The sequence below is a fragment of the Pecten maximus genome, unplaced genomic scaffold (genome assembly GCF_902652985.1).
Source record: "Pecten maximus unplaced genomic scaffold, xPecMax1.1, whole genome shotgun sequence".
NCBI lineage: Eukaryota > Metazoa > Mollusca > Bivalvia > Pectinida > Pectinidae > Pecten > Pecten maximus.
This window is the reverse complement of record NW_022979523.1, coordinates 178,757-192,576: the sequence shown is the minus strand read 5'-3', so window position 1 is coordinate 192,576 and position 13,820 is coordinate 178,757. Positions and strand designations below refer to the sequence as shown.

Genomic DNA, 13,820 nt, shown 5'->3' with positions numbered 1-13,820 from the left:
ACGCCTACTGGAAACAGACGTGTACCTGCTGTGAGATTGTATTGCATGGGTAGTATAACGTTCATATACATGTAGGTCGAAGTCGCTATTTCAGACGTGTTTGTATAGTCATAAAGAAATACATCTGGTTCGAACCTCTATTTGATCTTAATCCTTTAGCGATTTCGTGTAACTTCCTTGTTGAAAGGGAGTCGTCATTAAGCTCAGAAATGGCGACGAGGACTATATTGTTAAGAAAAGATGTGATCTTGGTTCTGTTCTTCATATTTAATACAGCTTCATCTGAAAGTAAGTACTTACGAGTAATATATAAATTGAAATAAGGAGAAGGCTTCCTGCTTTATGTAAAATGTAGATAATTATAAACTTCCTGACTAAAGAAAATAATGAAAAAAAATATATAGGTTATAAAAAACATACACAATAATAACATTTCCACTCATTCGACTCTATAACATATTAAACCAAATGATTTTATATATTCTACTTAATTAATGAATTATCGTTTTTCTCTTTAACTCAAAGTCTATTTATCCTGCGTAACCGTGTTATCACCTAGTCTCTTCCACAAGTCGCACGACGCTTTTGTTTTTAATTCCAGTCCGTTTTATTGGTTTTCATATATAAGCACTGTTTCGGTAGTAGACTATTTAGGTTATCTTGCCCCCTAAAGTCTGATGGAGCGCGATCAGGCGAGTAAGGCGGATGCTCAATCAATTTAAAGTCACAATAGTAATTGGCAGCCATGGCAATGACAAACTCTTTCACACTAACCCTAACCCTAATACATTTTGTCCATTTTGCAAAAGCCGCTTGTTTGGTTTTGTCACTTTGTCGTTATAAACTAAACAAATTAGAGCAGACCTTGGGTACACGGCCCTATAAAGTCAGAGAACAGTAGGACCGTATACAGTTAGATATTATATAAGATACTGGTACAATCCGAATGCACATTAAACATATCTAAGCAAAGATCAGAGAACAAAATGTAATAAATAGACAGGCCTGAACAATTAAGGCAATGAAATACAACTTCATAATTTAAGATATACTATGGTTGTTTACGTTAGAGTTAAATTCAAAATAGTCGTTTTTTAGTATGTCATTTTTATAAGGACACTCGACGCAATGCAGGAATAAAAATCATTGTCAAATCGACAGCCTTCAAAAAGGAATTATTACCAGCTAGATTGCAATCTAAACATTTTAATGTCGTGGTTTAAATATCGACAATTTTTTACACCTAGTGTTAACAAAACTCTGACAAGTGTGTATATATTGTATTGGTGTATTGCAATGAAGTAAATTTTTTGTATATAGCTATTGACGCAATATTTTGGCACAAGTATGTTTTGTCATTATCAAATACACCTCGTCAAAAACCGTCATTTGATATTTGAAATATGAACCTTAAACTACGTACATTGCACTTCCTTGTTGATGTGGAGAGTCGCCATTAAACTCAGAATGGGGACGAGACAGATATTGTTAGGAAAGAATGTGATCCTGGTCCTGTTCGTGATATTTTATACTGTGAGATCTGAAAGTAAGTACTTAATATACAAACTTAAACAAGTGAAAACTAAATAACGTTCATTTTTATAGTCAATACTGCTAAATGTGATGTAGGTAATTTCACTTCCTGATTGAATAGGTCAAAAATGAGTGTTTGAGTATGTTGTTTCGTAATACCCGACATTAATCACTTCCAGGATCGCAATGTTATCAATCATGTAACTTTTTATGAAGTAATGACTGTTTCAATATTATGGAGTTATTGGTTTTTTTTAGGAAATTTTCGAAATGTTGACAGATCGTTCATGCAATACATTTAAATTCAAGTATCTTATATGTGTTTATTTTATATAAATAACACCTTTGACCTTTTCCTAAGTCCCTTTCAAGATGCAACCAAAGATAATGTGAGATGACAACGATATATCACTATGTATACATATGTATATCGGTATAGCATTAATCATTGTCATCGGCCCAACAGTAACAATAAGTTATATATAATTTCATATATCAACGGGAAGTATATAAAAACTTTTTAACATTAATATGAGTCACATATTTGCTTTATTTTTTATTTTATTTTTATTTTTACAATCAACGTTATAGCTTGTTAACACGCAAATCTCGAATTTTTAGTAAATGATATTAGTTTCTTCGACCATGTAACGCCACACACCTCTTTTGTATATTTTTATTCATACCTCACAGTGGGTTACATTGGGTGGCAGCCTATCAGTACTTTATCTTTGTAAATATCTGCTTTCCTTTCTCTCTTAACATTCCGTCTCTCCACCCATCATCTCCTTTTCCCAAATAAAACAGAATGTTTTATACTCGCCAATCAAATGACTTTCTCATCTCCTCACTTTCCCTTCATAAGGGGACGGTTGACTTTTGATCGCTTACTGTTTTATTAACTTGTATTGAATTTTTTTCAATTACTTTAACTAATTGTCAACACATTTTATTACCACCATTGACTATCATTTTGTCCTATTTTAGTAATTAGAATTTAAACCCCAGACAGGGGAAGATGATGGAAAAGGAAATGGTACTGAAACTGGTACAAGTTAATAAATCATTTGAGACCTACATTATCTTGGGTAATGTTTATATATATGCATTTTAAACGTGTCGTGAATTAATGTGACAGGTGATGTTCATACATCATCCCTGTCATGGTATAAACACCATCTAATCAAAGTAATCGCAATAGTGTCATGATAGTGTTGGTTTTTAAGACCCGATGTTTTAATCTAATCGAGATAACTTTTCCTGTTGGCAGTAAATTGGCAGAAGAAAATCAAAAGGTTTGTATCATCGGTATGATAATAAATATTTGACCGATTACTAACGTCGACATGATCTTGACAGTGAAAACAAAACACTAATACATGGTTACCGATCATTTATTGGTTTTACAGATGGGTCCCGGCGTTTTTATGCTCAATTATTATTGCCGTTGATTATACAAGTATCTTAAATTTGAATTTAATATGTAACCAGCTTTCATAGGTGCCAAGTCGATAAAACAATATATTTGGAAATAAACAGACACTCATAAATTAGACATCCACGTGACAAAATAATATCACATAAATTATATGCATTAGTCCGAGCCAACCAATTGTTCAAATGAAATATAGACACATGCACTGTCACTAAGTAACTGTTGATTCACTCTCGATGATCTGGACCAACACTTGTTGGTTTATTTTTAGCAAAATAATTTTTAGCAATTGCCCTGCAGGTAGGGCGTAAGAATTGTACCTGCTGCCCCCATTCCATGATCGTAAGAGGCGACTAAATTTGGTATCTTATCTTTTCTATTCTTTCTTAACAGCTTTCTTCTTCCTAATGTCTCCCTTGACAATGCCTCACTTTTGGCCTTTTGTTGAGCGTTCGCCCCTGTAAGGAAGGCTTTGGGTTCTGTCCCCTGGCCGAGACATACCAGAGTCCTTTAAAATGGTAGTTGCTACTCCTGCTTAGCGCTCAGCATACTTGGAGTGGGACGACTGGTCCGCCCGTTGTCAGTATAATGTGACCGGGTGGGGTGTCCTGCTGGGTGTCTTCGGCAGTATGCTTCAGTGAGGTAGCACTATAAATCGGCAAAAGTTCCGGCCTATCACAAGGAGACTTAACACGAACATACCACAGCCTCCCAAAACACACATACGCACTCACCACACGCATGCATGTCGCACGCATGGGAGGCCGTCCTTAAATGACCTTAGCTGTTAATAGGACGTTAAACAAAATAAACCAAACCAAACTAAATTATTTTTAGCAATGCATCACAGAATGTAAACAAGAATTGTTTTTATTAATTTCCCTTTTAAACGTACAAAACAACTATATTAGGAATTGCCTCTCTCTATTATAAGATTTTATCAACATATGCATGTTTCAACATTATAAAGCCGGTAACATACGAGCTATATCTCAATAATTTCGATCAACAATGTTTATTTCGCAAACCCCTATCTTTGTGTATTTTTATAAGGTCACTAAATAACATTAACATCACCATACACAGTTATGTTATGTGTGTACACCTGCATGCACAGGGTACCTGTAAAGTGCGAAACGAAAGCAAAAAGAAATCATACGAAACGAAACAAAATCAAGCAAAATGAAAAGATTGAAAAAAAAGGAAAAATAAATAGACAATATTAGATTTTACAAAGGCCTAAGTGTCCCATTCTCATCGGTGAAAAAACAACACACATGAATAAATCCGCCGCAATCGGAAGAAAGAAGTATGGCAAATGCTAGCCATCATGTTTGAGGACATTTTTGTAAATGTATCTCAAAAATTAAAAAAAAAAAAAAAACCTATTGCGACCTTTTTTGCCTTTCAGCGGACGAGAATTTGAATTGGGTTGATCAAGGTTTTTGACGTCCATCTAAACACCTTAAAGATATTTCGAAATATATTAAATATTGGCCTTAAATACCCTATCCTCAGGAGCGGCGTTATCACACCAAAAGACCACCGAGGAATCTTTAACGTGCAAGTTAGACATAATCACACGGGACACCAATTTGAGTCCTATCGGACGGACTTGATGTCAGTCGTAAACGATTAATTGAAACACTCGTGCTTCATTTTTGTGCGCGCACTTGTAAGATTTCGGTCGATGTCTGATTCAGAATATAATATCAATCCATTATTTATAGGCATACAAATCGCGTAGTGTATTGTGTGTACACAAATTGTGTTTAATCACAAATACTGGTGAAATATCTTCTCAATAAATTTATAATCATAAACTAATACACTATTTCTAACCACCTGCTAATTAAAAATCATTGATAGCCAACTAGATTTACTTTCAAAATGAAGGGACGTTGATCTTACAAGTTAACGTATTTCAACTTGATCAGCATTACTTCAAGCATCCACATGAAAAGAATAATTTGGTTTTACGAAATCTCCGACCAAAGCTGAAATAAAATAAAATATATTCCTTGAACCATACGAACTCCACTTAACTAATCAAGTACTTCAATATTGTCTAAAACATATCCAGAATTATTAACAGTTCATCAAAGTTACAGAAACAGAGTTTGCTCTGATGCTTCCATTCTGTCTACACTCCAAACACCAGCAACAAGGGAACAGCGCGTTAAGCCGGAACTCTAACTGTCCTACCGTAAAAGAAGTTGCTTACAATCACTTATGTTGCGTGATTTTAGATCGACCGGGCACCAATACATTACGCGATTTGCACGCCAATAAATCTTAGACTAAGCATATTACCTAAATAGTTGTTTTATATTTTTTTTAAAAACTGAGTGAATATTGCGATAAATTCATTATTTCCTGTGTGTAGTTTTAACACCGATGAGAATAGGACACTTTGTAAAGTCTGAATTTTTTTTTTCTATGTTTTCATTTTTCGTTTCGTTTGATTTCGTTTTGTTTCGTTTGATTTCGTTTGGTTTTGGTTTCGTTTCGAACTTTACATGTACCTGCATGCACATTTCTTCAGATGTCATAAATATAAAAGCCTGAACTAATACACTTACAACTCTATGATGAAATGTGGTTGTTTATATTAGATTGGAATCACATTTCTCAACATTCGCTTTGCATTTTGGTATTTTTCATAATACAATCGATTTTTGAACTCGATCAGCATTATTGTCAAATCGCTTGACCTTAGATAACTTTCAAGAAGGAAACGATTATGACATGCTAGATTGCAATCCTAACATAATTCGTCCGCTATTTAAATATCGGCAGTTTTGAATTATCGCCTAGTGCAGACAGAATTCTGTTAAATAGTGTAGATACTGATTTCTTGTATTACAAGGAAGTAGAATGTTTGTAGGGCCTAAGTACAATACTTATACATGCATATGTGACCAGGGCCTAAGTACAACCCTGTACGTATATATGAGACCAGGGCCTAAGAACAATCCTGTGCGTATATATGTGACCAGGGCCTTAGTACAATTCTGTACGTATAAATGAGACCAGGGCCTAAGAACAATCCTGTACGTATATATGTGACCGGGGCCTTAGTGCAATCCTGTGCGTATATATGTGACCAGGGCCTTAGTTCAATCCTGTACGTATATATGTGACCAGGGCCTTAGTACAACCATAAACGTATATATGTGACCAGGGCCTAAGAACAATCCTGTGCGTATATATGTGACCAGGGCCTTAGTACAATCCTGTACGTATAAATGTGACCAGGGCCTAAGTACAAACCTGTACGTATATATGAGACCAGGGCCTAAGAACAATCCTGTACGTATATATGTGACCAGGGCCTTAGTGCAATCCTGTGCGTATATATGTGACCAGGGCCTTAGTACAATCATGTGGGTACATATGTGACCAGGGCCTTAGTACAATCCTGTACGTATATATGTGACCAGGGCCTTAGTACAATCCTGTGCGTACATATGTGACCAGGGCCTTAGTTCAATCCTGTACGTATATATGTGACCAGGGCCTTAGTACAATCCTGTGCGTACATATGTTACCAGGGCCTTAGTTCAATCATGTACGTATATATGTGACCAGAGCCTTAGTACAATCCTGTGCGTACATATGTGACCAGAGCCTTAGTACAATCCTGTGTGTACATATGTGACCAGAGCCTTAGTACAATCATGTGTGTACATATGTGACCAGGGCCTTAGTACAATCCTGTGTGTACATATGTGACCAGGGCCTTAGTACAATCCTGTGCGTACATATGTGACAAGGGCCTAAGTACAATCCTGTGCGTACATATGAGACCAGGGCCTAAGTACAATCCTGTGCGTACATATGTGACCAGGGCCTTAGTACAATCCTGTGCGTACATATGTGACCAGAGCCTTAGTACAATCCTGTGTGTACATATGTGACCAGAGCCTTAGTACAATCCTGTGTGTACATATGTGACCAGGGCCTTAGTACAATCCTGTGTGTACATATGTGACCAGGGCCTTAGTACAATCCTGTGCGTACATATGTGACAAGGGCCTAAGTACAATCCTGTGCGTACATATGAGACCAGGGCCTAAGTACAATCCTGTGCGTACATATGTGACCAGGGCCTAAGTACAATCCTGTGCGTACATATGTGACAAGGGCCTAAGTACAATCCTGTGCGTACATATGTGACCAGGGCCTAAGTACAATCCTGTGTGTACATATGTGACAAGGGCCTAAGTACAATCCTGTGTGTACATATGTGACCAGGGCCTAAGTACAATCTTGTGCGTACATATGTGACAAGGGCCTAAGTACAATCCTGTGCGTACATATGTGACCAGGGCCTTAGTACAATCCTGTGTGTACATATGTGACCAGGGCCTTAGTACAATCCTGTGTGTACATATGTGACCAGGGCCTTAGTACAATCCTGTGTGTACATATGTGACCAGGGCCTTAGCACAATCCTGTGTGTACATATGTGACCAGGGCCTTAGTACAATCCTGTGCGTACATATGAGACCAGGGCCTTAGTACAATCCTGTGTGTACATTTGTGACCAGGGCCTAAGTACAATCCTGTGCGTACATATGTGACCAGGGCCTAAGTACAATCCTGTGTGTACATATGTGACAAGGGCCTAAGTACAATCCTGTGTGTACATATGTGACAAGGGCCTCAGTACAATCCTGTGTGTACATATGTGACAAGGGCCTAAGTACAATCCTGTATGGGTATATGTCAAGTACATATTGTGTAATGTACCTGTCATATTATAATTGTACCCTTGTCAAATCAAAAGAAACAAGGATGGATAGTATTGCAACAGCAATACAAAGTCCCCTGCCTGACCCAGAAGTGCGTCTTTTTATTTCCCATTTTTTAAACTACGTGTTATACTGATCACGTATACCTAAGTTTCGTTAACATCGGAGTAGTACTTATACCACGTTTTTGGTTAAACAGAAATCCGTAAGTGTGTAACTGCATGACTGGAGTGTATACATGTAGCTTGCATAATCTATTAATTTGTTTCAAGTCATTCGGTCCAATGAAGCATATAGCTGTATATAAATTATGTACTGAATCGGTTAGCTTCAGATGCATGTGATGAATGGGTGAGATAGATGACATCGACAAATTGACAATTCGCGCTGGCAGTGAAATATAGCAAAGGTCACCAGAACGTGACCCTTCATGCGATGTTATTAGATGTTCATGTGACATAGTGAGAATGAGCATCTATATTTTAATTAGATTGTCCAAACATTTATTAGGGCTTTTCACTTTGTGGTGAAAAAACCTATTGATTTTGTTCTGTTTCTTCTTATTAATATTATTCTTCTTCTGCATTTCATTTTGTAGAAACTGTAACGCCAAACTGGTTAAAGTTATTCAGATTTCTTTTTCAGCCTTTATTATAGAATGATTTGAAGGGGTGCAGGAAATAAAAAATTAAGTAGGTCGAAAATTCTAAAATGGCCGCCATGACGTCAAAGCTTATTTTGCTTAAATGGCCACAACTCAAAAACGGTATGAGGTTAAAAATATTCAAATGTATATTCATGTAGGATTCATCTGGGGCCAACTTTTACATAATAACGGCTTTGAGGTTAGAGGTCAAGCTCGCTGGAGGTTAAAGTTATGCTATTTTTGAAAACTTCTTCTATATATCAATAGAGTATATCATTCCGATGATATTGATACCTTCGGTGTTTTAATAGCACTTCCGGTTAATGAAGTACGCCATTTTGAAAATTTCCCAATACATTCTATATTAAAAATCGTTTTACATTTTAAACTTCTCAAATTCCACCAGTGCGACTCAGCACAAACTTTAATAAAATGACAAGGAGATAGTACTGATCAAGTCTTGTTATTATGTGGTCAGTCCAAAATCCAATATGGCCAGCATGACGTCATGTATTGAAAAGTTTAAAATGGCCATAACTAAAAAAAATATTCTTCTACACAGGTCATGTAATTATGTTATTTGTAGATAATTCCTGGAGCTAACTTTTTGCTGCTAAAAGTTTTCAGGTCAGAGGTCAAATAAAAAAAAGTTCGCTGGAGGTCAAAGTTATGCTATTTTTAGAAATTTTTCAATTTTTACTATTTTTGAAAACTTCTTCTACAGATCAATAGAGTATGTCATTCCGATGATATTGATACCTTCGGTGTTTTAATAGCACTCCCGGTTAATGTATTACGCCATTTTGAAAATTTCCCTATATATTCTATATTAAAAATCGTTTTCCATTTTAAACTTCTTTTCAAACTCCACCAGTGCGACTCAGCACAAACTTTGACAAAATGACAAAGAGATAGTACTGACCAAGTCTTGTTATTATGTGGTCAGTCCAAAATCCAATATGGCCACCATGACGTCATGTATTGAAAAGTTTAAAATGGCCATAACTAAAAAAAATATTCTTCTACACAGGTCATGTAATTATGTTATTTGTAGATAATTCCTGGAGCTAACTTTTTGCTACTAAAAGTTTTCAGGTCAGAGGTCAAATAAAAAAAGTTTGCTATGGTGTCAAATATGTCTATTTTTAGAAAATCTTCATTTTTCAATCTTTTTCAAAAAAATCTTTTAAAGTATTATGCAGTATGTCATTCTGATAATTTTGTTGTCCTTAGTTCTTTGGTAACATTTGTCGTTAACGCGGGACGCCATTTTGAATATTTCTCTCTATATCTTATGTATGCCTACAACTCACATTTTAAGTTTCTTCTCAAATTCCACCAGTGCGATTCAACATAAACTTTGACAAAATGGTTATGAGATGGTACTGACCAAGACTTGTTATCATGGGGGTCGATTCACAATCCAATATGGCCGCCATGACGTCATGTATTAAAAAGTTTAAAATGACCATAACTAAAAAAGGATTTATTCTACAGGTCATGTGATTATGTTATTTGTAGATAATGCCTGGCGCTAACATTTATTACAAAACGTTTTCGGGTCAAAGGTCAAATAAAAAAAAAATATGGGGTTAAATTTGTCTATTTTTTAAAAATCTTCATTTTTCAATCTTTTTCCAAAATTCTTTTGAAGTATTACGCAGTATGTCATTCTCATGATTTTACTGTCCCTATTTTTTCAGTAAAATTTGCCGTTAACGCGAAATGCCATTTTGAATATTTCCCTTTATATGCTATGTATTTTTAGGTCACCTGAGACGAAGTCTCAGTTGACCTATTGCAATCGCCTTTTGTCCGGCGTCGTGCGTCGTCCGTCGTGCGTCGTGCGTCGTGCGTCGTAAACAATTTACATTTTCAACTTCTTCTTAAAAACTGCTGAACCAAATTCAATGAAATTTTACAGGAAGCTTCCATGGCTGAGGGTGAACCAAAATTGTGAATTATATGGTCCCCACCCCCCAGGGGCCTGAGGGGCGGGGCCAAAAAGGGTCAAATTGACTAAAACTTCAAAAATCTTCTTCTCTACTCTCAGATAAGGTGGAATCAAACACTCTTCATATATGAAAGGGTCTTAAGGTGCTTTACCAAAATTGGGAATTTCATGACCCTGGGGTCTCATGTTTGCCCCTGGGGAGGGGGTAAACTTTGCTATAGTTTATATAGGGAAATCACATTTTTGACTATTATTTGTTGGATTTGTATTAGAATTCATTCTAACTTGTATCAAATTATCAGCATGGGATGACACTTTGATGGTATGTACATGTTGGCCCTAGTTGACGCCCAGGGGCTGGTGGGCGGGGCCAAAAAGGGTCAAATTGACTAAAATTTCAAAAATCTTCTTCTCTACTCTCAGATATGGTAGAATCAAATACTCTACATAGATGGAAGGGTCTTAAGGTGCTTTACCAAAATTGTGAATTTCATGACCCTGGGGTCTCACGTTTGCCCCTGGGGAGGGGGTAAACTTTACTATAGTTTATATAGGGAAATCACATTTTTGACTATTGTTTGTTGGATTTGTATTGGAATTCATTCTAACTTGGTTCAAATTATCAGCATGAGATGACAGTTTGATGGTATGTACATGTTGGCCCTAGTTGACCCCCAGGGGCTGGTGGACGGGGCCAAAAAGGGTAAAATTTACAAAAATTTCAAAAATCTTCTCTACTCTCAGATATGTTAGAATCAAATACTCTTCATAGATGGAAGGATCTTAAGGTGCTTTACCAAAATTGTGAATTTCATGACCCTGGGGTCTCATGTTTGCCCCTGGGGAGGGGGTAAACTTTACTATAGTTTATATAGGGAAATCACATTTTTGACTATCATTTGTTGAATTTTTATTGGAATTCATTCTAACTTGGTTAACATTATCAGCTTGGGATGACAGTTTGATGGTATGTACATGTTGGCCCTGACTGACCCCCAGGGGCTGATGGGCGGGGCCAAAAAGGGTCAAATTAACAGAAATTTTTAAAATATTCTTCTTACAGCCCATTTAAGGTAGAATTAATTTTTCTTCACAGATCGAAGGGTCTTAAGGTGCTTTACCATAATTGTGAATTTCCTAGCCCTGGGGTCTCGCGTTTGCCCCATGGGAGGGGATAAACTTTACTATAGTTATAGGGAAATCACATTTTTGACTATCATTTGTTTTATTTGTTTTTAAATTCATTCTTTCATTCAAATTTACTGAAATATTTCAAAAATCAGGTGACCGTTAAGGCCCATGGGCCTCTTGTTAAAAAATCAAAGGAGTTGTGCGAGGGGAGATAACTTGTACAATGTGCTGTATGGGTTATCTCCCCTCGTCCAACTCCTTTGTTGAAACGTTTCATCTCAGATGCCAGATTATTTCAAAACTAGAATGTGGATGACCTATCAAGTGTTCTAAAATAGTTTTTTTACGTTTGGAAATACCAAGCCTTAAGGTCATTTATGCTAAGTAGGTGAAAAGCCCGTCAAATTTTTAGCCAACAATTTCTAGTTTCAAGTAGGAATATTTTGAAAATAAAACATTGTAAATTTCACTTCCTTGTTGATGTGTATTCGTAACTACACTCAAAATGATGACGAGACAGATATTGTAATGAATGATGTGATCCTGATCCTATTCTTCATATCTAATACTGTCAGATTTGAAAGTAGAGACTTTAAATAAAAACAAAAACTAATAATTACAAAGTAACGTACAAGTAGATAGCTGATATTACTGAATGTGTGATACGTTATGTTATACTTCCTGATTAGAGAGGTCCATAATGATTGTTTTAGTGTGTCGATGTTTTGTTTCGTAACGGCCAACAATGATCATTTCCAGGATCTTCAGTTCTTTCATCATGTAATCATTTACAAAGTAATAGATGTTTCGATATTTTAGTTGTATCGCTTTTTAGTGAAAATATTAGCTACTCTAGGCACGGTTGGTAGAAATGTCACGTAATATATTTAAATAAAAAATCATATTTCGGAGCAACTACAGAAGGAAAATAAACTTTACGCGAGTAATCTGCTGGAATTATTCATAAGCGCTATCCATGGGATAGAACGAACTCGATGAGAATGTAAACATAAACGGGGACACATACCATTTCTCTTCTCACCTGATTATTTTTCTATACAACAATACAAAATGGTACATATAGATGAATGGTAAAAGAATTATTTTAGAATGTTTTGTGTGCGTTTGAAATGTGACGTGAATTGATACGGGAGATAATATTCATATGCATTAAGCAACCAAAATAGTCGGATATCGCAAATGCAATAAAGAGGATAATATTTGTAAAACACAAAGAAGGAAGTGTAGTAGATTACGGCATGACGATTGGAGAATACATCGAAATAACTCGATCTAAGCTTGGCAGTGAGAGATCAGGCAACCATTTTCGTTCCTTTGCAAACTTTTACTAACTTATTTACAGGAGAGTTCCACAAAGGGAGACATGTACACATGTGGATGGTTATAAATAATATATATATACCATATATATAACATCCCCCCACAAAACAAAAATTGGTCCCCAATTTTAAAAAAATAACCATCCAAGTGTGTATTGTGAGATAACAATGAAACAGAGTAATATATAATCAATTAAATTAGGTTTATCAACTTACTTGAAACTTCTAAATGTCTCTCTGGTTAAACTTTTTTTTAAACTAATCTTAAATTGTCAACAAATTCTATAGATACAAATGTCTCTGAAATTCAGAAGATCTATATAAGAGTAAGACAAACTAGAAAAAACATATTCCTATCAAACAAAAATCCTTTTCAATTTTTTTTCAAAAACTTTAAATGTCAGCATTGAATTATCAAGGAAAGTCACTATATACAATATGACAATGAGGCTAGTTTTGAACGTTGGTATATAAAGGGTATCTGCACTGGAATTAAAACATTGTCATCATTGCACATCCTTCATTTTCATTAATCAGCTAGAAATTGGTCTGGTAGACTGTCCGAGTACTTTTTCCATTATTGACGGATATTTTACAGTCCCTAGTTTTTCCTATCAGGAATGCACAGAGATCCTTGGAATTTATGGAACAGGTTTCCTCTGGTTCAATAATAGGGGCACTTGTGGAAATCTGATAAGATGATAGAGTTGTGTTCTAATTCTTTATTTGTTTAATGAGGATCACAAACAGCCCTAGGGCTACGAGATGCTCTCCTCAACACATAAAACAATACAGTATGTACAAGACGTAATCATAACACACGCTCTCTCACTCACACATACATTCCATAACATAAAGAAGATGAGGTGGAGAGGAAGGATGAGGATAGAGGAAAAGTGGTAAAGCAAAGAGAGTGAAGGTGTGGGAGGGTGGGGGGAGGTGTTATAAGATGAAATTAGAACCTTTTTGAATCAACAATATAATCAAATACAAAGTCAAAAATGTTTTTGTTTGGGGAATCGGT

At 35.9% G+C, this 13,820-nt stretch overlaps 1 protein-coding gene across 1 annotated transcript in view; it reads left to right on the top strand.

Moving 5' to 3' along the window:
* The first annotated feature begins 1,448 nt into the window (after window positions 1-1,448).
* LOC117318806 (multiple epidermal growth factor-like domains protein 10) overlaps window positions 1,449-13,820 on the top strand; it is a 44,038-nt gene continuing 31,666 nt past the window's right edge. Inside the window, exon 1 of the mRNA XM_033873762.1 lies at window positions 1,449-1,546. Within this exon, the coding sequence (XP_033729653.1) occupies window positions 1,468-1,546 (79 nt within the window). The 5' untranslated portion in view covers window positions 1,449-1,467. The remainder of the gene's footprint in view (window positions 1,547-13,820) is intronic.